At 45.1% G+C, this 23,534-nt stretch overlaps 1 protein-coding gene across 4 annotated transcripts in view; it reads left to right on the plus strand.

The window, feature by feature from the left end:
• The window catches only part of SLC4A7 (solute carrier family 4 member 7), a 422,082-nt gene that overhangs the window by 249,468 nt on the left and 149,080 nt on the right, over positions 1 to 23,534 (plus strand). For all 4 annotated transcript variants that reach the window (XM_086942128.1, XM_086942129.1, XM_086942126.1 and 1 more), the window contains 2 exons: positions 94 to 268; positions 21,686 to 21,819. In XM_086942128.1, the coding sequence (XP_086798254.1) occupies positions 94 to 268; positions 21,686 to 21,819 (309 nt within the window). The remainder of the gene's footprint in view (positions 1 to 93; positions 269 to 21,685; positions 21,820 to 23,534) is intronic.

Genomic DNA, 23,534 nt, shown 5'->3' on the forward strand with positions numbered 1-23,534 from the left:
TCATTCGTTGGAAGCTTTATGCAGGACTTATTTGTGTACAGAATTTGGGCTCCTACAGTGTACAGTTTGACGAGTCTCATCTCACCTATCTAGGCTTTTTGGTGGTTTGATCCTTGACATCAAAAGGAAAGCACCTTTTTTCTTGAGTGACTTCAAGGATGCATTAAGCCTGCAGTGCCTGGCCTCGATTCTTTTCCTGTACTGTGCCTGTATGTCTCCTGTAATCACTTTTGGAGGGCTCCTGGGAGAAGCAACACAAGGCAGAATAGTGAGTACAAAGTAAAGACCGGTAGTGGCCAGGATTTTAGAGCTTCACAGGCAAGTGCCTGATTTTTTTTTCTCATTCTTGTATTTCTAAAGAGTTTACCCCATATAATTGGATTACTCCCCCCTCCCTTCCCCTCCCCACCTAAAAGACATCGGCTGTGGAAAAGTCATGGTGGGAGACCAAGTGAACAGGAGAAGATGCACAGTCCAGGTAAACCAGACGGGTCTTTCCCATGTCAGAGGGAAGTTGGGTGTTGAAGATTGACTGCCCCCTGGGGCCTGCCAATGCAAAGATTAATTGTTGATTGTACACTGTTTAGCGGCCATGAGTGGAGCAGGTCTTGGGGGACAGTTTTGAGTTTCATCCAGGAATCATGAAATTCAGGTTGCAAACCACAATCAAAAGGCATATAGTAGTGCTGTCGATCAGGTGGTTATCTTGGCCTTGATTCAGAATGTAACTTTTACGAACTTGGCTGCAGAAAATAAATTTTAATGCTTTAACCGAAACCTTGCCATCTGTGCTGCTACAGAACTCTTCGGAGTGCAGCTATAGTTAATTGTACTTTTGCGGTTAAAAAGGCCCTGATGTAAACTTCAGCGCTCCTGTCTCTGCTTTAGCTAGTGGGGCAGATGACCCGCTTAAAGGTATGTGCAAAGAGAAAGGCTAAAGATTGAATTGGCATAGCAGTGAATACATAAATCACCTGGCTTTCAATTTGATCTGGCACCTTTCGATAGTTTTGCATACTGGGTAGTAGAAAAGAACATTCTGAGCTTCACACTACAATTTAACTTGATTGTGCCTGAATTTGTTTGAAATGTATAATATGTAAATTTTTTATATGAATGTAAGCATGTTTTCTTCTGTTAAACCCGAAAATGTGATGTGTAATCTGTACGAGTCAGTGTTTCCATTGCATCAGACTGGAATATTCGGAAGAGAAGTCCTTGACTTCACCCAAACATTTAAAAACCAAAATCTGCATGTATTGCATAGTGTGGATCGTTCTGGGATTTTTAGGTTTTTATTTTTCTGCTTTTGGCTCTCAGTAGCGGTCTTTTACTCCATCCCATTAGTAAATTTAAGAATCACCCACCATTTGCTAAAGACTAATCTTTATGGGTAGAGGTATCACTTATTAATTTTCTGTCCTGAACAGAAGCAGCCCCCCCCCTCCAACAATACCTAATTTATACATACACGTGAAAACATATAAAAGTATGGTCCATTGCCCTAACATTTCGAATAGATAATTTCGCTCTTGATAATGAACCCAGACAAAAAAAATATTTGGCATTTTTAAATCTGAAGTAATTCTAAAAATAATCAGTATCTTTATTTTCCACTGCCTTGGAGTGGAAGGCAGGCTGTTTAAAAAAAAAAAACTATTACAAATCCCCATAACTGTGTAAAACACTGCAACTGTTGGAGATTCAATTGTTAAGATCTCAGTTGAGGAAAAGAAGTTGCATTTATATATATTTAATTTGTTTTCATATCTTTGCCATGATGCGCAGCATCAAGGAATATGACACTGACGTGCTTTACAGATGTTTACTGGATGTCGTTACTGGTTCATTTCAGTTTCAGTAAATTAAAAATCTGGATTTTTCTCATAGGTCTGTATATTGAATTGAGTTAATTGATGCATGTAACATTTAGAGGGGTCTTTTCAGAAATGTTTGTCTTTGTCCAATAAAGCTGTCCGAATTTCTGCCAGTGTCTACATGCAAGAAACTAAATAGAATAAGAAAACAAGCTTTCAGTAAAAAAAAAAAAGAGGAGAAACCTGTAAGGAGAGTCTCAGATGGCTGGAAGTAATGGAAAATACCACAGTTGCATGTTTTTCACACTGTTGAAACAAAGAATTTCTGACTAGATTCTCTAGTGCACAATAATATACTTATTGGGTACCCACATCCATGCAGGCTAAAAAGTATTGCAATTAATGGGACCAAGACTGATTTGGGTGAAGGTTTTGGGGCCTTGTAACAGCACAGCCAATTGCAGCTTCACGCCAAGATCTTAGTGACACTAACCTATGCCACAGATTTCTAGTACATTTAGTACCTGAGCATCGAAATATTTGTAAGAGACTGATTATCTGTATGAGAGCAAATATCATTGAAGTCTTAACAGATGGCATTTATGGGCTCCAACCGGTCAACCACATTACTCCTTCATAGAAAGTAATTTCCAATTGTGGAACATTTAAAAAAAAAAAAATCCTGATACTCCTGGTGTTCATAGCACTAATGTTTTTGGGAGCCACTAGATATGGCAAAAACAGAGTGCCATAAATCACATGTGCAGTTCTGCATATCGTAGTAGGCTTTATTACCAATGTTAAGGGTGTTTACCCCCCATAAAAGTAATAAATCGGATATAGTCACATGTTAGTTTTGGCAATAGCATATCTTTTGTATGATATGGTTGTACTGTCAAGTGAAAATGCCGTTTTGATTTACTTCCAGCTTGGGAGACATCAAATAAAGGACAAATGTTGCGCAGATTCATATGTCCAGCTTATATTTAGTTTTTCAGATTTTGTGCTAAAAGTAGTGTTTACAGTGTTAAATCTCACAAGAATATTTACTTCCCACTACAGTAAAATGCCCTACATTAAATTAGACAAAACGTAGCACGTTGTTCTCTGAATAGGCCCTTTGATAGCTTGTTCTAATTCAATTCAGCAGTTTGAAATGATCTTTAAAAATTATCCGGCAGTCATCAGTGGGTTAATTGTATGTATATTTACATTAATTCACAAATTAAATCTACAGTTCCAAGTGTAAATTATATGAAAAATGTTCAAATCTAATTGAGTTAGGGAGCCTCTTTTTATTCCTCTATTTCAGTTTTTGCAGGTCCGGAATGGATCTGTGGATTTCAGTAATCTTCTTGACTGCAGTGCCTGAAATATTGAGTTGTGAGCCTGATTACATGAGGCAAGGGTTTGCTAGTTCCATGTCACAGAACAAATATTTAAAGGAGAAGCATCCTCTTACCTTAAGGAGGAATGGGAAAGTGGAGTGTTATTAGAGGGACTAATACTGCACTCCAAAGCAAATGTAATCCTGTTTTTGCCAAGATTGAACCACATATATGATCTGCGCATATTGTGACAACTTCGAGGTGCATGAGTGTAACCGTGTGTGGGAGGGTGCACACATCTAATTGAAAATATGGAAGAAGACAGGTGGCAGATTCCCCTTATAGTAAGAATTTGGAGAAAGTGAGTGCGGAAAGGGTGGAACCCACCTCAACTCCACCACAAAAAAGCTTTTTGGGGGACATAGAATCTTTGGCTCAGAGGTTCAGGATGAACCAAAGGTATATAGCCTATACCTTTAGTGCACCCAATTAATCACCTCCCTCACCCTCAAATTTAAATCTGTGGAATTACGTGTGTTGCCTGCTGCCATATCCTGTGCTGACCAAAAACCTGAAATCCACAAAAAATAATGGTTGCCATGGAGCTATGGCCAACTGAAAAGGAAATGCACATTACTTGTTAATCAATTCTCCCACGAGTTTAAGGCAAATTCCAAACTGATTAGACATTGGTCTGAGGCAGCTGTCATCAGGACTGCATGGAGGGTAGTTGCGCCAGTATTTACCCTTTTTACCTAAAGCTCTATGTAGAGAAGGAAGAAAACCTGGTCATTTCAGGGGGTAATTGCTTTATCAATTGAGTTGCTGAGATCTGTTGCTGAGCCCTGTGAGGTCGGCTGCCCTAAATACTCAACACTGCCTTGCACTGCCAGAGCCTAAGCTCCAGTTGGCTGTACTGCTGCGCGGTACTTTGTTTGTAAACTGAGACTAAGATTGGAGTTGGTGCTCTTCTGCCCAGCCTGACTCCACTAGCCAAGCTATTAATGGAACATTAAGTGTGAGGTAGATATGTGACTGTGTAACAAGCACCCTTATGGTGGACAACTGTAAGTCCCCACAACTCCTGACCCAAGTGGCACTTGTGGGCGTGCAGCCTAATACAGTAGTATCAAGCTGCAGAAAAGATGACCGAGTACAATCATGATCCCCATCAATGACCGCGTAGCACCAGCAAAGCTGTTGTCTGTGTCTGCAACAAACCAAGCTGCCTTTAAGCAGCAAGAGCTTCTGAAGAGCATGCACTCCCTAAATGCTGCCTGACAGTCAAAGGCCCTTGTATACACTGCTCCTTCAGTGTGCACCATCATGCAGTGCACCACAGTTTTGCGACACTCCTTGTAAAGGCCATGAACTCTTGTAAGAAACTTCTATATAGCAAGACACACAACTTGCCCTTTCCTGAGCAGGCACCTACTTCAGCTGTGATTATAACCCTTGATTCCTGCATAATCCTTTAACCTCCTTGCAAACTACGGAATGCTTATTAAGATCATGCTTAACAACTTCTTTAAATTAATGAGCATATACGCTTAATATTTATGTGTTATAACTTTAAAACCGTAATAGTGCTTTAACATTATATTTTTTATGTAATTCATATGCTGCTTGAACTAGTTGTGCGCTAAATGCCACCCGCCAATTTTAAACCTTCACTATTTATCCTCAATATACCTTGAAAATCAAAGTCTGAAAAGGAGATACTTGGCATAGCAGTGAGATTGCAGTAGTAGTTGGTGTCTGAATTATTGCCTTGCCCCTGAAATAGCAAAGGATTGCATAACTGCCTTTGAACTTTGAAGGCTTCTGAGAACTGACCTAACTGTAATCTGGTCTCAAAATCCTGCTTTCTCAAGGTTCAGGAATTTGCACAAAATGTGGCATACAATTTGCAAATACAGTTTAGTGTTGGGCTGTCAGAATTCCTGCAGACCTATCAAATGGAATGCAAAGTAAAGGGGGTATGGGCTTCGAAAGTTTTGATTTGCTAAGAACTGCCACATATCATGTACTTTTCTCAAATTGTGCCAGAATGTATCTTTACCTTACCTTTGCCAGTGTTAAAGGGAGTATACCCCCAATGACCTTGAGATTTCAGTGCCACCATGTAATGCTCTCAGCATCTAAAACTGTGTCTGTTTCAGATCTTATAGCCTCTTACTTTTAATTAAGGGTGAGACCACAAAATTAAGCTCCTGGTTATTACTTCTAACATTTGCAGTCCTTGACTGTATCAACAGTAAATATTGTAAAATCATTGTTACATGGTGTGCCTCCTCCGGTTACTTTGATCTTAATCCCCGATCCATGTTAGATTGCTTTTGGACATATACAGAGTGGGTTTCAAGTTTGTTTCTTCGCTGAATAAGTGTTTTTAGTCCTGTTAGGTTATTTTTCGAACTTATTGCTTAGGTTTCAGCTGAGCTCTGGTCCATTTGTCTCACTGATGCATGAACACCTTTGGCAGCACTGAAGACTTGTTGAGGTCTCCCACTCCTCGGGGGCCAACGGCCATCTCCACTCCTCCATTACTAGCAAATGTTGACTGTACGCGGGTGATGCAACATCTCTTCATAATTGCCCTTTCTGCAATTCCAAATGCCTTTGGGCAGACCGCCAAGATGGGTCACTTGTGTCCCCCCCCCCCTCCCCCCCCACCCCTCCCTCCTGTCCCCCCCTGCCGACTATGCCTCCTGAACTTTCTGATCCGAAGAGACTCTGGGGTACTGAAGGGAATGGTGCTGGTCACACCGGAAGATGTTTCAACAGACCTCCTAGGAGAGGCCATACGTATCAAAATAAAATCACATCTGAGAATGAGTTGTTGATTTCTTACCTTAGAATTTCCGACCCTGGGTCAGTCTGCATCCAGAGGTTTTTCTTCAGCTGTACCCCTGCATGTCTTTGGCGTCCGTCGGCTCCTCGTCCGTCGTTGGGATGATGTCGCTGGACCTACATGGACGATGCCCATGCGCGCTGACATAAATTTTCTTTTTCCGCACAAGCCTAAGTGCAGATCTGGAAAAAACTACCCCGTAGCTGTTTTTTGGCTAGTCTTTTTCGACCTTTGTTCTCTTTTTTCGAGTTCCGAACTCCTGGTGTGTCAGGATGTCCCAGCATCGGACCGGCTTCAAGCCTTGCGGCTCCGGTCATAGGGTGATATCTTTGATGGATCCACACTTAGTGTGCCTTTGGTGCCTGGAGGGCGACCATGAACCGAAGTATGGTCTTCCTTTACGTTTCTCAGCCTGAACTGTCGCTCTTTACCAAAGCACAAACTTGAGATTTTTGACCACCTAGCCGATGAGCTACCTGACTCATTATCTATCACTGAGACGTGGCTTCATGAAAGCTCCGGACCTGACATTGCGGAAGCATTACCCTCCAATTATGCCATCGCTAGGAGCGACCGACTCAATAAAATTGGGGGTGGCATTGCGATCATATTTAAGAACAGTTTCCAATGCCAGCTCAATCTTATTATTTTAAGCAACTGTGAGGCAGCGCGCGTCAAACTTGCCCTTCATCCTTAGGTTACCCTCATATGCCTCTTGGTCTTTCGCCCTCCAGGCCCAGTAAATGCCTGGTCGGCACAACTCTCTGACTACATAGCTTCTAACCTTACTAATTCCAGTAATTTTTTGGTTATAGGGGATTTTAACGTACATTTGGAAGATTTTAAGAATAGTGCTGGCAGAAATCTAATTGCCGACTTTAAGGCCATGAATATTACTCTACACAACTGTGGCCCCACGCACAAAGGTGGCCATTTTGTGGACCCCATTATTTCTAATCTCTCATTTACATTGTTTTCCTGCTTTACCTGTTCATTGGTCTGACCATTATCTTATCAGATTTACGTTTACTACTACTGATGTGTTGCCTCATTACAGAGCTCCACCAGTTTCTAGTAAGAGACTGGAAAAAGCTGGACATTGCCTCTCTCAATAATGTTCTTGAAACACATCTTCCTACTATCCTGTTCAAGTCGACCGATATGAAGCAGTAGCAGGTGTAACAAATTCTTGGCTTCTTGATGCTATTGACATCTGCCTTCCTTCCTCCCACAAGAAAGCGGCAACCCATAAACCACCGGCACCCTGGTTCAACGAAACATTAAAAGCGGATAGGTCTCGTAAAAAACTAGAACTAATTTGGAGAAAGGACTACTCCCTTACGGCAGGTTCTACTTATAAAAGCGGATTGAAGCGTTACCACAAAGCTTGTGCCCTGACTAGGGCTAACTATGTTTCCAATATTATAGCTGAAGCAGTAAATAAGTCTAAAGTACTCTTTGGCTTGGTCAAAAATCTTGCGGGCTCTCATACCACAGCCAAACTTCCGCCCCTGTCTAGCAGCAAATGCGACGAACTTGCCCAGTTTTTGATCTCAAAAATTGATAAGATATATCAAGACATCTCTGACCAAAGCAACAGTAATACTTCTTCTATACCACCCGCGAATTCTGGGGACAAACTATTTTCCTATTCCCACCTAGGCTCCCCTACTTTTATGGCCTGACCTGCACCCCGTAGCTCTGCTTGAGATTCTGTGTAAAGTGAAATCGGGTTCACCTACCGATCCTTTGCCCATCCCAACACTGCGTCTACTGGATGTTCCACAGCTCTCTATGATCTGCACTACACTTAATCTCTCACTAAAAACTGCCACGGTTCCTGCCAGTTGGAAGCATGCAATGGTTACTCCATTGTTGAAAAAGCCCACTGCTGACCCTAAAGTTCTCTCCAATTTTTGCCCTATCTCTTTGTTGCCAGCCTTCTCCAAAGTCTTGGAGAGACACATTCATCACCATCTGTCTCAGTTCATTGTCACAAATAACCTATTACACTTCTCTCAGTCGGGTTTTCGCCCTGGCTTCTCTACCGAAACTACACTCCTGGGCGTCACGGAGAACCTCTGTTTTCTGTTGGATCGAGGTGACACAGCTGCACTGATATTGCTCGATCTCAGTTCAGCTTTCGATACGGTGTCCCACAACATACTCCTCAGTTCCCTTGCCGCCATGGACATCGGTGGACAAGCCTTGGTATGGTTGGCATCTTTTCTGACTGACCGGACTTTTCAAATTTGTTCACACTCGACTACCTCCAAAATCTATTCACTACCTTGTGGTGTTCCCCAGGGCTCAATTCTCAGCCCCCTCCTTTTTAATCTGTCACTCCCTTGGCCTACATTACAGAACGCGCTGGGCTAACTTTGTTTACCTATGCCGATGACTCGCAAATTGTCTTTTCCCTATCACAATCAGACCATGCCCCACCTCCCTCCTTCAGACTGGTCTCAGGGAGATATCCAGATGGATGAATCTAAACCTGCTCAAACTGAATGGAGGGAAGACTGAGGTCCTGATTCTTGGGCAAAAACAAGACCTCTGGAGCTCTAGGCATTGGCCATCTGAGATGGGCCCGCTTCCATCCCCTTCTGAGCACGTGCGCAACCTGGGTGTGATCATAGACAATGGTCTAACAATTCAATGCCAGGCCAATAAAGTGGCCGCCACTTGTTTCACTATTCTACGCTGGCTGAGGAAAATGTTTTGGATGCTGCCAACCGATACCCAGAGGTCCGTAGTGAACCCCTTGGTGACCACTCGGTTGGACTATGGTAACATACTCTACCTGGGGGCGACCAAGGCAGTCACGCGACGACTCCAACTAGCACAAAATGCTGCTGCACGCTTACTTTGTCGCTGTCATAAAACTGACCACATTACAGAACGTCTCCGAGACCTTCATTGGCTTAAATTTGAGAGCCGAGTGAAATTCAAAGCCTTGAGCTACATGCACAAGATCAAGGCTGGGAATGCTCCCAGTTACTTGCAATCTCTTGTCAAAACCTATTCCCCTTCTCGTTCCCTCCGTTCCTCCTCACAAAACCTATTCTGTGTGCCCAAGTACAGACTGTCTAGAATGGGCGGTTGGTCTTTCTCGTTTTTAGGGCCTAGACTTTGGAACTCCCTCCCTTCTGACATTCGCTCCGAGAACTGTTATACTCGTTTTCGTAAAGCCATCAAAACCTGGCTTTTCAACCAATAACCTTCCATCTTTCTGTGCTTCATTGTTTTCTGTCTCTTCTAGCGCCGGGAAACCCGGCATCCCACCATCACAAGACCTGTGCGACTCCCTGGCCGCCTTTTTCCACCGCAAGATCGCCGACATCCACGACCGCTTAAACTCCGACACCCCAACACCCACCACCGAGCTCACGACCCCTGCAACCACCACCCTCCCCAGCCACCTGACCGCCTGGTCCAACATCAGCGACGAAGACACCATCAAATCATGAACTCCATCCACTCCGGATCACCATCTGACCCCTGCCCTCACCACGTCTTCAACAAAGCCAGCACAGCCATCGCACCCCACCTCAGAAAAACTATCAACAGTTCCTTTGAGACAGCAACCTACCCAGAAAGCTGGAAACACGCTGAGATCAACGCCCTTATGAAGAAGCCCAAGGCGGACCCCAAGGACCTCAAGAACTTACGGCCCTTCTCCCGTTCCCGGCAAAAGTGACAGAGAAGATTGTCAACCAACAACTAACCCGCCACCTCGAAGACAACAACATCCTGGACCCCTCCCAATCTGGTTTTCGCAGCAACCACAGCACCGAGACCGCCCTCATCACCGCCACCGACTACATCAGGATCCTGATGGACAAAGGAGAAACAGCCGCCCTCATCCTCCTGGACCTTTCAGCAGCCTTTGACAGTCTGCCACCGCACCCTATCAACACGCCTCGATGACGCCGGAATCCAAGAGAAGGCCCTGGCCTGGACAACGTCTTCCTCTCCAGCAGAACCCAGAGCGTCCGCCTCCCACCCTTCCGCTCAAAATCCACTGAGATCTGCGGCGTCCCACAGGGGTCCTCCCCCAGCCCGACGCTGTTCAATATCTACAGGGCACCGCTCGCCCACGTCGCACGACAACATAACCTCAACATCATCTCCTATGCAGACGATACCCAGCTAATCATATCCCTCACCAAAGACCCACACACCGCCAAAGCCAGCCTCGACAGAGGTATGAAGGCCATAGCCGACTGGATGAAGGACAGCAGACTGAAGCTAAACTCAGGCAAGACAGAAGTCCTCATTCTTGGGCCCACCCCATCTGCCTGGGACGATTCCTGGTGGCCCACATCGCTAGGCGCAGCACCAGAACCCACAGACCACGCACGCAACCTGGGGGTCATCCTCGACTCCACCCTCCATGAACAGGCAAGTCAACGCCGTCTCTGCGGTCTGTTTCAACACCCTTTGCACGCTCCGCAAGATCTTCAAGTGGATCCCCCCGACACAAGGAAAATCGTCACCCATGCCCTCATCACCAGCAGACTCTACTACGGGACGCCCTCTACGCAGGATCAACAATCCAGCTCCTTAGACAACTTCAACGAATCCAGAATGAATGAATGAGTACGGATTTGTATAGCGCTGGCTACCCGGAGGCATCCCAGCGCTTTTGACCCATAACAGAACAACATCACTCAGCAGAACAGGAAGGTCTTCAGCCGGTTTCTAAACAATAGATGATTAGGTTCAAGCCGTAGGTTATCGGGCAGTTGATTCCAACTTTTTCCTGCCTGCACTGCAAACCGTTGACCGCCTGTACGAGAGCGCTTGACCCTCTGGACGGAGAGCCGATTATGGTAGTTGGATCTTAGTGCTCTGGGCGCTTGATGCTGACTGAAAAGAGGGCGCAGAATGGCCGGACCGTTGTTGGTTATTGATTTGTGAGCCATACACAAGGCTTTAAACCGGATCCTTTCCTGCACCGGTAACCAATGCAGAGCCTGGACGGCAGCCTTCGCCGAGCCATGTCTCGGTACCTCCAGGAGCATGCAGGCTGCAAAATTCTGGACGGACAGAAGTATCTTAATAGTGCCTAAGGGTGCGCCCAGATAGATTGTATTCGCGTGATCAAGCCGCAAAAGTATCGGGGACTGAACAAGGATCCGTCTCGCCTCGAACTGAAGAAGGATCAGCACCTTCCTTAAGATCCTCAAAAGGCCATAACGAGTCAAGGCGACCATACGAGCCTGAACTTGAAAACCAAGAGTGGGATCAAGCCAAACCCCCAGACTCTTAATTTGGTACTTGGGGGAAGGAGAGGGACCCAGACATCTCGGCCACCAAGAGTCCAGATTAATGGGGACCTTGTATCCCAACATCATGATCTCGGTTTTTGAACAGTTGAGTTTTAAAAAGGAGGCATCCATCCAATCGAGGACCTTGGTGAGACACGGGGATAGATTGTTAGCCCCAGAATCCACAGTATCCGCCCTAGCAAGGGAAACCACTAACTGCCTATCATCGGCGTAGGTGACCAGATGGATTCCCCAGGGAAGAACCACATCAGCCGAGGGCCTCACATAGATGTTAAATAAGGTCGGGCTCAATGAGGATCCCTGGGGAACGCCGTAGTGCAGTGAAAGTTGTTCGGATGCTGCTTCATCTACAAAAACTGAAAAGGATCTCTTCGATAGAAAGGGCTGGAGCCAATTAAGGGCAGTCCCTGCGATGCCAGCCTCCCGCAACAGATGGATCAGGAGTGTATGGTTTACCGTGTCGAAGGCTGCGCTGATGTCCAACAGGACCACCGCCGCGCAGCCTCCTCCAACGGTTTTTCTGGTCTCCTCTACTACTGCGACCAGAGCACTCTCTGTTCCATGCTTCGTTCTAAAGCCCGTTTGGGTGGCATGCAAGGCTCCCTCATTCTCAATGAATGTTGATAATATATGGTTGACCTGCTTCTCTGCGATTTTACTGATCCCTGGCAGCAGAGAAATAGGTCGATAGTTAGACCAGTCTTCAGGGTCAAGGCTGTTTTTTTTTTTTTTAAGAGCCTTAACTCTGGCCTGCTTCCACGGGGGGTACTACACCTGCCATCAAGGAGGAGTTGATGACATCCTTAATAATAGGAGCAACAATAGCAGAGGCCTGTTTAAGTACCGAAGGCGGAGCGATGTCTAAGGGGGATCCGGATTTAAGATCCCTAAGGAGCCTTTCGACCGTGGGTAGATCTAATACAGGGAAGGACTCAAGTGTAACGGGGGAAACGGACACAGTGGTTTCGGTAGTTACAAAAGGTGGAAAGGCTGAGTATATGTTGGCAACCTTCGTGGCAAAGAAATGGGCCAGTTCAATGCAACGTTTCTGGGGGTCATTTACCTCATTAGAGGGACAAGTGGGGGGTGACCAGGGACTTAAAGATTTAAAAAATTTCCCTAGGTGAATTTGCGGCATCAGCAATTTTCCCTTGATAGTAAATGGATAGTCTGGTTTTAAGTTGCTTCTTATATTCCCTAAGTACCAGTCTATAGTCATTTTTATTCTCGCAAGAGAAGTTCTTTCTCCACTTTCTTTCTCCACTTTCTTTCAGCCCTCTTGCAACTAAGTTTATGATTTTTCAAGTCTGTGGAATACCAAGGTGATTTATTCGAGCCGGTACGATGACTGACTTCAGTTACAGGAACGATGAGATCATGGGAGGTCTCTAGCCTCTTATTGAAGGCTGCATTCGCTCTAATAGTCGGCACAAAAGGGGGGGAGACTTATTTAAGGTAGCTACCCAGTTAATCAAGGGGAGCCTCGACCAAATCCGACCCATTTTCTTGGAGATTATGGCCGGATGGCTAAAGTCGGCCGGGGTCCAAGTAAAAGATAGCAACGCATGGTCTGACCAAGGGACAAAATGTGACTCATCCCACCTCGCCGCCAAGACCTGGAACACCCTCCCCTCCAGCTTACGACAGACTCAGGACCTGCTGGCCTTCAGGAGACTCCTCAAGACCTGGCTCTTCGACCAGTAGCGGCCACCCCTCCCCCAGCGCCTTAAGATCCTCACGGGTGGGAAGCGCGCTCTATAAATGTACTGGTTGATTGATTGAAACCTTTGTGGGTAGCTGTCGCGCTTTACAAGCTCAAATATCTAAAATATGGCTTGAGTGCCAGGCCATGAAACCAAAGGCTTTCTGGGAGAAGTCCCGAAGGCTGCTGGAGGCCTGTCGTTTGGCTCTGCATCGCCGCCTTTCTCGTTGAAAAGGACAGTCTTGAACAGTTGAGGAGCCCACACTCCTCGTCACACTCTGAGTCCTACAGGAGGTCTTCTGGTAAGTCAGGGAAACGCAAGAAGTCGAAGAAGCACAGGCGTTCTTTGACTTCTCCCTATCGATCGGCCGATGTGGGATCGCTCGAAGGCTCCTTCTCTGGTGCCTACTTTTGAGACTACTCTGTGCCGCCCTTCTTTTTCAGGAGCTGGAGCGTCTCCTGCCCAAATGAAAAATTCTATGATGTCCTGAACCTCATTTTTGGCCAGCCCGGCTCTGCTTTGGCCTTCAGGTCCGTGGAGTCTGTTGGAGGCCCTGGGCCTTCGATGCCGGCGGCTCCAGCCCCATAGGGCCCATGTAGATGCAGGCATGGATCTGGATTGACACCGGTCGATCTCACTCGACCTTCCCTGAAGTAGATCCTGGTGTCGACCTCACCCCTGATCACTGCTGACCAGCTCCTGTTCGCTGCATACCGCATCCTCCTAGCCAGATCTCGACCTCGGTTCTGACTCCAGAAGGGACTATTGTCTCATTGTTCATTCCTGGTGTTCCTTTTGGGCCTTAAGGTGAGGAAGAGGACTGGGCGGGGGCGGCGGGACCCTTTCACTGACCAGCTTGAATAACTTGACTGGCAAACGGAACTGTGTGATGCCAGTGGTCTAGACACGTCCCCTGATACTGGCTTGCTTTCATCCCCCTACCAGAGCTACGGAGGAGCGAGCTTCCTATGCTGTGGTGGTGAGGGCAGCCAAGGTCTTCTTCCTGAGCTCCCTACAGTGGCAGTCAGGACTGACCTCCTGACAGAGGTGCTTAAGCCTGCGGCTTCCTCTTCTGAACCCTTTTTCTTCTGAGCACATGGTCCAAGCCCCACACAGGGGCTCCTGTGAATAGAACTTTTCCCCTTAGCCGCCCTTCTCCAGGAAACCCAGCTTTCCTGACCCAACATTCCTCCCCTGAAAGCTAGATCATCCAATCCTCATCTAAAGGCGCCTTCTCTTCTGCTCCTCCATATAGGGAATTCAAGAAGCTGGACCACCTTGGGGAGTGGATGTCTTTTTCCTCCAGCTTGGCATTGCGGTCAGTGAATACCACTTGCCTCTTGGACTAATACTCCCAAGAGCCCAATGGGCAGGCCAGTAACCCTACCCCCCCCCACCTCCTGCCTCCAAACCTTCCTAGTCTGACGTTCCAAGCCCATCACCAGCCAGTCTGAGGAAAGATTCACCCTCTCCTCTTACGCTGGCAATTCATCATGTCGGACAGGTGGGTACTGCAAATAGTCCGAAGAGGCTACTCCATCCTCTTTGAGACTACTCCTTCCATTCAATCGCATGTCCGTGGATCATTTGGCACTTCTCCGCTAGGACATTCAGGCACTCTTGGCCAAGGAAACCATAGAGAGGGTCCCTGAGCCAGAAGTAGGTCGTGGTTGCCCAGCGACTTTCTGGTGCCCAAAAAGGACAAAAGCCTGTGTCCTAACCTAGACCTCCGAGCCCTCAACTTCTTCCTCCAGTAGAAGTTCAGAATGCTCACCCTAGTCCAAGTTCTGTCTGCCCTCGACCCAGGAGACTGAATGGTGGCGGTGAATTTGCAGAACTTTTATGTTCGAGGCTCAAGAGCTGCAGATTGTACACTTTGCATAGATCTCTATCTGGTGTTGGGCTCGGATGTTTGCATGTTTTTGTCCAAGAAGTCTTTGTAGTCGCGAGGTTGGTGACTCCTCCTTCGGTCGACAGTGCGCATGGGCATCAACTCCATCCCCAGATTTGTATTTTTTCCACCATCTGGTTCAGATGTGACTTGCTGCGGGTCGGTGTAGTTATCTAACCCCCTTTCGACCTTCAATTACTGCTAACCGACTGTATTGTCTCGATCGCATACCCTTCAGCGCGCACCTGTGACAAACTTTGAACAACTTTGAAAACTTGCTAACTTCGATGCAGGCCGCTGGGCCTACCCGCACCAGTAACGACTGACGTAGATGGAGCGAACTCCCTTTAAAAAATGTCCCCAGTGCGGTGCTAAGTTCCCACACTCAGACCTCCATTCCGTTTGTAATCTTGTCTAGCCTTTAAGTCCAAGAAGACCATCCGGGATCGTCTGGCTCAAAGCCACGAGATGTCCCGAGGCACCAGCTCCATCCGGACATCTTCCATCAAAGTCTTGATAGCCTTCTGGAACCAGAACAGGAAGAACAGGTCTCTGTCTCCAAAGCAGACAACTCCGACTCCGAAGAGGACATCATCCCAGCTCAAGGGGCTGTGAGTACAGAGACCCTTGGCCCACCCATTCCCATATCAAAGGCTCCTGTGACACCTTTGCCTCTGGGCTCCGGTCCACACCGAACAAAGACTTAGAGCTCCCCGCCTTCAGGCTCTGCTCCGAAGGACAAAGAATACCCTTCCAGCTTCGGTTCGAGCCAGACACCCGGTCCTGAAAAACAATCTGTGGCACCAAAAACAAAGTCTCCTGAGATGCCGTGCCCCCTTCCATCGGCACCGGAAAAACATTTGGCACCGAAATCGCCAAAAGAACCATCGGCACCAAAGCAGCCGGATAGGACTTCCGCACCGAAGACCTTGGAGCCGAAAACATCTAAAGAGAAGCCTCCCATAACTAAGCCTCCCAAACAGAAACCTACGAAGCTGAAACAATCGGCACCAAAGGTCTCGGCGCCAGGAAAAGCTTCTACACCGGACACTGTCGCTAAACAGCCAAGACCAGTTTCGAAAGAGAAATCTTCCACACCAAAGAAAACTATTGATTCCGAAGAACTTTTTCTCCTGGATTCGAAGCAAACCACCATCTTAATTCATCCAAAGACTTGTCCTATAGTTACTACGCTACCTATAAAGTGGAAACCAGAACATTTACCTTTAGATTCCATGGTCATAGCCAATGCATGCAAAAGAGCAAATTCTCAGAGGTCAGGTGACACACCACCCCCTGACAATGAATCTTAATTATTAGACTCATCAGGCAAACGTATAGCGTCTCAAACTGCAAAGTATTTGAAAATAGCCAAAACACAAGCCCTCCCGGCGATGTATGACGGGGCTCACTATGATGAGCTGGAAAAGCTCATTAAACACCTACCTCAACAATATAAAGACAAAGCCAATGACCTTATACAGGAAGGCAAACTGATCACTAACACATCCATCAAATGCACGCTTGACGCAGCAGACACTGCGTCCTGAGCAGTAAATACAAGTATTTTACTATGCAGACATGCCTGGCTTAGGATATCTGGCTATAAACAAGAAGTACAAACCAGTATCCTTAATCAGCCTTTTGACCATAAGCACCTCTTTGGCCCTGCAGTGGACACATCTTTGGGAAAGATAAAAAAGGACAGACTGCCAAGTCTATGGGAGCCTTGCGGTCACCCTCTAAGAGTCTCCTTTCGACGTTCATTCTATAGAGCAGGCTCAAAAACCAATACACCGGAACACCCATCCAGGGCACTTTTTCCAGAGGGTACTCCTGTAGGGGGAAGTCTCTTTCAGTTCATGCCTGACTGGAATTCCATCACAACAGGCAAGTGGGTAAGACAAATTATCCAGTATAGTTATTGCCTGGAATTCACTTCTACCCCTCCCAACATTCCTCCCAAACAGCATCCAATGCCATCAGAACACCTGACTCTTCTCAAACAAGAGGTTCTTGTACTATTACCAAAAACATGCAATAGAGCCAGTTCCCTTGCCTCATCAAGGCACAGGGGTCTATTCCCTAATTCAAAAAATGCCGGCTCTCTCGGTCCAAAACTGGACCTCAGACCCCTCAACTTCGGCATCCAATCAGACCACTTCCACATGGTCACTTTCCAACAAGTGCTTCCACTTCTTCAGCAAGGCGACTTTCTCTCCACTCTAGATCTAAAGAACGCCTACTTCCACATTCCCGTTCATCCTGCTTACAGGAAATATCTCCGGTTTCTGGTAGATGGTCAGCACTACCAATTCAAAGATCTACCATTTGGGAGCACCCAGACTTTTCACCAAGTGCCTCGCAGTGGTTGCAGCCCTTTTGAGGACACTGCACAATCATGTCTTCCCTTATCTGGACGACTGGCTCATAAAAGCAAAATCCCACAAAAGCTGTGTGCAGCACACACAACTGCTTCACAGTCTGGGATTTACACTAAATCAGGGCAAATCCCACCTCCAACCGTCCAGAATACAACAATACCTAGGAGCTACAGTAAATACTTCCACAGCCCTAGCATATCCCAACCCAGTCAGGATAAGTGCTATACAAGCGCTAATTCAAAGATTTCAGCCACAACACTCACTACCAGCACGAGTGTTCATGCAATTAATAGGGATGATGGCCTCTTGCATTTTTCTTGTTCCTCATGCAATACTACAAATGCATCCATTACAAGAATGTTTGGCTTGTCAGTGTAACCAGGCTCAAGGTCAGCTAACAGATCTGGTGTTGGTGGACGACCGCACCCATCTCTCTCTACAATGGCGGAACCCACAGAACCTTTCCAAAGGGCGGTCGTTCCTCGAATCAATCCCACCGAAAGTGCTAACAGACGCATCACTCACCGGCTGGGGAGCTCATCTTCAATCCCATACCATTCAAGGTATCTGCCGCCTCCCCCCCCCCCGCCCCCAACAAAAACAATTTCACATGAACTACCTGGAATTCTTAGCAATCTTCCTAGCGTTGAAATCCTTTCAACTACACCTTCTAGGCAAAGCTGTCCTGATCCGTACAGACATGTCAGCAATTACATACAGAAGCAAGGGGGGGGACACACACTACCTACAGCTCACACCTAGCTCAAAGCATATGGAGAAGGGCCATTCCGCAAAAGCTATACCTCCTGGCAGAACATCTCCCAGGGGTACACAATCAGATTGCAGATCTTGACGATTGGGCAGAACAGCAGATCCACGAATGGGAACTTCGTCCTAAAGTTCTTCTTCCATTCTTTCTGACAACCCACAAAACAGACAACACTTGTCTTGTTTTCGAGTTCCTGCTATCAAGGCTTTTATGAAAGGCCTTAAAAGAATAATTCCACCAAGAGCTCCACCCTTTCTGGTGTGGAACCTTAATGTAGTCCTTACCAGACTAATGGATCCTCCTTTTGAACCTCTCCACAAATGCGAACTACAGTTCCTCACTTGGAAAGTAGCCTTTTTAATTGCCATCACATCTCTCAGAAGAGTTAGTGAACTCCAGGCATTAACTTCCTACCCTACACACATTTTTTCCACTACACTCTGAGAATTGAAAAGGAGGTAGGAATATATGTAGACACGAAGGAGATTTTAGCAAAGAAATAGGCACACCCTGTTTAGTAACGCAAATGTGTTGCGGACTAGATATACTTTCACACATTAGGAGGCAAGTGATATTCTAGAGAGCCTATGATAGCTGGGGCAGGTTTTTTTTTGATGACTGAGACCTTCCCTCCACTTGAGACCTTCCCTTTCAAGTGGAAAGTGGTGCAGGTATTCACTGACAACACCACTTGGACCAGGGTCAGAGGACTCGATAATTCTCGCCTCGGTGCCTACTCTAACCAGGGATCACACTCTGCAACTCTGGGCATTAGCTTGCCTCATCTCCACAACGGCCCCTACATACGCCGGGGATGCCTGGTTTCACCTTGGAGATACCCAGTAGGGACCATCTCGCAGGGAAAGCCAGGAGGGGTTCCCCAGCGGTCTACAGCGCAGAATCGCCATGTGGGGTGATTCATGCGCTTTACAAGACATCATTACATTACTTCCATGTGGTACTGCAACATACAGGGTTGGGTGTGGTCATGGACACTTGTTAAAGAGGTTCCCCTCCTCTGGGTATGGCTGGAACATCAGGACATAATCCTGGTGATTAAAAATCTGATGGGCTCCCTGAACTCAGCCGCCTGTGTCTGGTCGATCACGAATGACCTCTCCATCGGGAGGTGGCGCATGGTCTTTCAGCATTGAGAGCTTTGGTTAGATCTGTTCCTCTGCGCGTTCTCTTAGAAATGTCAGCAGTATTGCCCGTTGGAGTTTCCAAGGCTGTGCTCACTCAGCCACGCTTTTCGTCATGAGTGGAGCTTTTGTCTCCTGTACGCCTTTCCGCCTGTACAACTTCTACCCAGAGTGCTCAAGAAGATCAAGCACAACCAGGCTCAAGTCATTGTTGTAGCTCCACATTGGGCATGAAGAGATTGGTACCATGACATTCTGAGCATGGCAATCAATCCTCCGATTAGACTGCCCCATCGGGAAGATCTTCTGTCACAGCAGCAGGGCAGGGTTCTTCTCCCGAACATGCTAAGTCTCCACCTCCTTGTGTGGAGATTGAGCGGCGGCAGTTGACCCCTTTCCACCTTCCTCACTGCTTTACAGTTAATGCTAAGCATGTGTATTAACATCCACACACTAACGGAAAATGCTCTAGAGTTGCATGCACCTTCCCTTGTCCCTGGTACATCTCCCGCTTACTGTATTTCTCTGTATATTGTGCTTTACTCACCATATCTACATTGACACTCAGAATGCACTATTAGCCGCACTACGCACTCCAAGAGGAGTCGCACCTACTCTTGTTCTTCAAATAAAGCCTTGCAACTAGCAAATCTGCAGCACTACATGCTACAAACTGATATTTTCAGTGTAAGTAGCATGCTCCTTATGATGTGCAACAGTCTACTTTCTTTGAAGGTCTTTGTTCTTGCTGCCACTGAACAGAGGCTAGGTCCATGTCTGTCCTAAAGTTGTTCTCATCTCTCTAGATCTGTTTAACAGCATGACCACTTTGCATGCAAAGATGAAGATCTGCCCTGGGGTGTTTACAATCTTCTGTGTAATATAAACCTTTGTATGGAGCTGTGTACAGTGGGTTGTTGGGAGACTATTTACCATTCATACTGAATGGGGTTTTCTTCAAACTGTATGACTCAAATCTATATATGGTGCTCTCCCATCCCATGCGTCCTGTAATAATTCATATACTGCTACACATAGCTCCTATAGCTGGCCCTGTTTGAATTACCCACTGAGATAGTACATTTAGTCTTTATCAAGCTATTTTCTTTATTTTTCATTGTCAATTTGTTTTATTTCTTTATACATTTTACAAATCTCATCAATCATAATTAAGTAATGGTAAGAGGTATTACTTTTTGATAAAACATATGTCTTTTTATAGAGGTCTTTTTTTTGTGCATTTTATTTTACACAAGGATTCTTGATACCATTGTTTAATATTAAAAGAAATAATCAAAGAACCATCTGTTTGTACCGATGAAATAGTCTTGTGTTGTACAGATTGTATGTATTCATATCAGGTTTTATGTATAATTTAGTTGAGATTTGTAAAATGTATAAAGAAAAAAAGAAAAATAAAGAAAATAGCTTAATAAAGACTAAATGTTCCATATCAGTAGGTAAGTCACACAGTGCCAGTTATAGGAGCGATTCGTAGCCCCTTTTGAAGTAATAACTGGTTGTGTGGGACGGTGCATCACCATATATTGTCTTGATTTGTTCCGCCACCCCTTATCCCAAACCGTAAACGATACATTTTTAGGGGGTAACTTTTTCTCATATAGTGATTACTCTAATCTATGACACAAATTTACAATTTGAGGCACGGAAAGATTATAAGATTCACAATCACAAGTTTTTTGATCAAGCACCAAATTCTGATTCAGCACCTAGATCTCCAGTATTCAAGATCACCTGCACATACAGTTGTTACTGGCGAAGCAACTGGTCCTTTATTCACAATGTTACTTTTACTGCTGTTATGTACTTTAATGTTTTTGCAGTATCTGATGTATCATAAAAAGCTTACATTACTAAAGCATTTGCTATTTTGGTGCCTTTTGTAAGTCTAGAGTTCGACCAGGATCCGGTGAAACATTTGAGCTTCTCACTTCGTACTGTAACTAATGAAAAGCTCAAGTTTTGGATTTCAGTCTGCCACCTTCCGTGAGCACCACACACCACATTCAATGTTAAATGCCGTTTCTGCAGACAGGTTGTACTTTTGTTCTCAATAGTATAAGGTGAGGCCCACAAATATTTGATTCCACCACTGCAGATAAAAGGGTGGGCAGCATCTTTCCTATTGCACGATGAGATGCTTTATCTCAAGAATGTTCAGCGATGTACTTCATTTTACAGAGCGATACCAGATTGCCAGTTGTAAACATAGCGATTTGTGTATGTCTTACACACACTCGCATCCCCCGCTCGCACCAAAGAAGCAGGTGTTTGTTTCAGAGATCGTATTATATTAATATGCATGTTCAAGTGTTTTGGTATATAATCTGATGCGGAAATAGTGGATCTGACCCTTTTTTCTTTGTTTTACTGTGCATGCCTGTAACCCCAAATACAAAATGTCAATATGTTCAGCTCTTCTCCCATCATGCCAACAATGCACGATAGCGGCTGTTTTTTCTTTCTCTCTCCCCTTAAACAGAGTGCAATCGAATCTCTCTTTGGAGCATCCTTGACAGGAATTGCATACTCGCTCTTTGCTGGCCAACCTCTCACAATACTGGGAAGCACAGGGCCAGTTCTTGTATTTGAAAAGATATTATTTAAGTTCTGCAAGTAAGTAATTATTTTGTTTTTAGTTTGCTTTTGCATACATTGTGATTATTGAATTATTTAATGATAAAGCTCTGTATATTTTTTTTTTATTTAACTAGGTATATGGTAAGTCAGTACTAATGTAGAGAAGACCATTATCTAGTTTTGTGGTGGCGGAATAGCTTGTAAAATGAAAGTGTTATACCCAAAACAATGTCCCAAATGTGTTCACTCTAAATGTATTTGATCATATATGTATAAAGTTCTCTTTGTGTTGTCCTCAAACAATTTGGCAAAAGTGGTAGTTTACTCGTTAAAATAATGTCGACCCGGTGGATTGTGTTGTAATATTGCTTTTTGTTTGATGCCGTAACCTATTAGTGTATAAGTATCATGACTTAAGGTGTTGTCACTGCTCCATCTTGTGAACGCAATCCAGAATGCCATACTTCTTGGTGTACTACCCGAATATCTAATGTTAATTGTTGTAAAAATATCAAATCCTAAATATAGACTCCCACGCTGTTTCTCCACATCCTCTTATCTTGAAGCAACACAAGTCAATAGTATACATGTATCTTCAAGATAAGTGGATGTGGAGTATGTCTGTATTCTGGGGTGAATATTGTTATTGTTGATATTCTGACATACAGTTGTCCTCCATTTGACATTGTCCTGAAAATCTACCAGAAAGCCTTAAATGACTGGACTTCTTGTGTCGGTTTAACATACCCTTTTATACAAAAATGAGCAGCAATAGATGTACATGTTGCCTTTGAAGAGCATGTATTAACTACTACGGTGTTCAGTGGGTAGCTGAAGTTAGTCAGATTGTGTTGTAGTTAGTTAGCAGCTAATGTGCTCTTCTAGGCTTGATAAAAATTGCATTGTACATAGGATTGGTATCCTGTTTCATTTTCTATTTTGAATGCTGTAAATTCTCTACAGCACTTGTCCATCACAAAAACGGAATTAGGAAATAGATTTTCCATCTTAAACATAAATATAACATTTTACTGCATACAAAATTATCAAGAAATGAGATGTAAAGTGCAAAACGTGGTTCCAAGTACCTATTTGTAATGCACAATAATACTGTATGTACTAACATTCTTCACTAAAACAGACCTCAGGCATACAGTTTAGACCGTATTGGTTTGCTCAAATTGCTTTTACATTTCAGATTAGTTAGTGGTTTAAGGTATCCATGTAATTTTTCAGTCAATAGATGGTTTGAACAGCGTGCGTGTATTGTATCCTTTTTGTAATGTATACCTGCTGTCGGGAAGGTTTTGAAGGTTTATTAACAGCCATTAAAAAAAGAAATCCTAAGACCAGACAAAAATGCGGTTAATTAATGGGGCTATTAAGGATATGTAAAAGATTCCAGTGTATGAACAAGCAGTCCATCGCAAACCCAATGATTGGTACACTATATTAACTACCACCCAAGAGCTTTAAAGGACAACCACCCCGTGGGACAATTTATCAAGTGCAGAAAGAATTGATTGAAAACAGATATTTGTTGATCAGTCAGAATTACTACAAGATCACTTAGCACAGGAGTGCGTCCGGTAGACAAGTAATCTGAATGGCCCGGAAGAACGCTCTGGCTGCTCCCTGTGCTGCACTATAATATGACTAATTATTTGAAAAATTGGAACCTTGTACAGAATGGGACTACCCATGGTTTGTTTCCCACTTGCTCTTAATATCAAGGGTAAGCTGGCACCAAG

This window comes from Lissotriton vulgaris, chromosome 10, assembly GCF_964263255.1.
Source record: "Lissotriton vulgaris chromosome 10, aLisVul1.2, whole genome shotgun sequence".
In the NCBI taxonomy this organism is placed as follows: Eukaryota; Metazoa; Chordata; class Amphibia; order Caudata; family Salamandridae; genus Lissotriton; species Lissotriton vulgaris.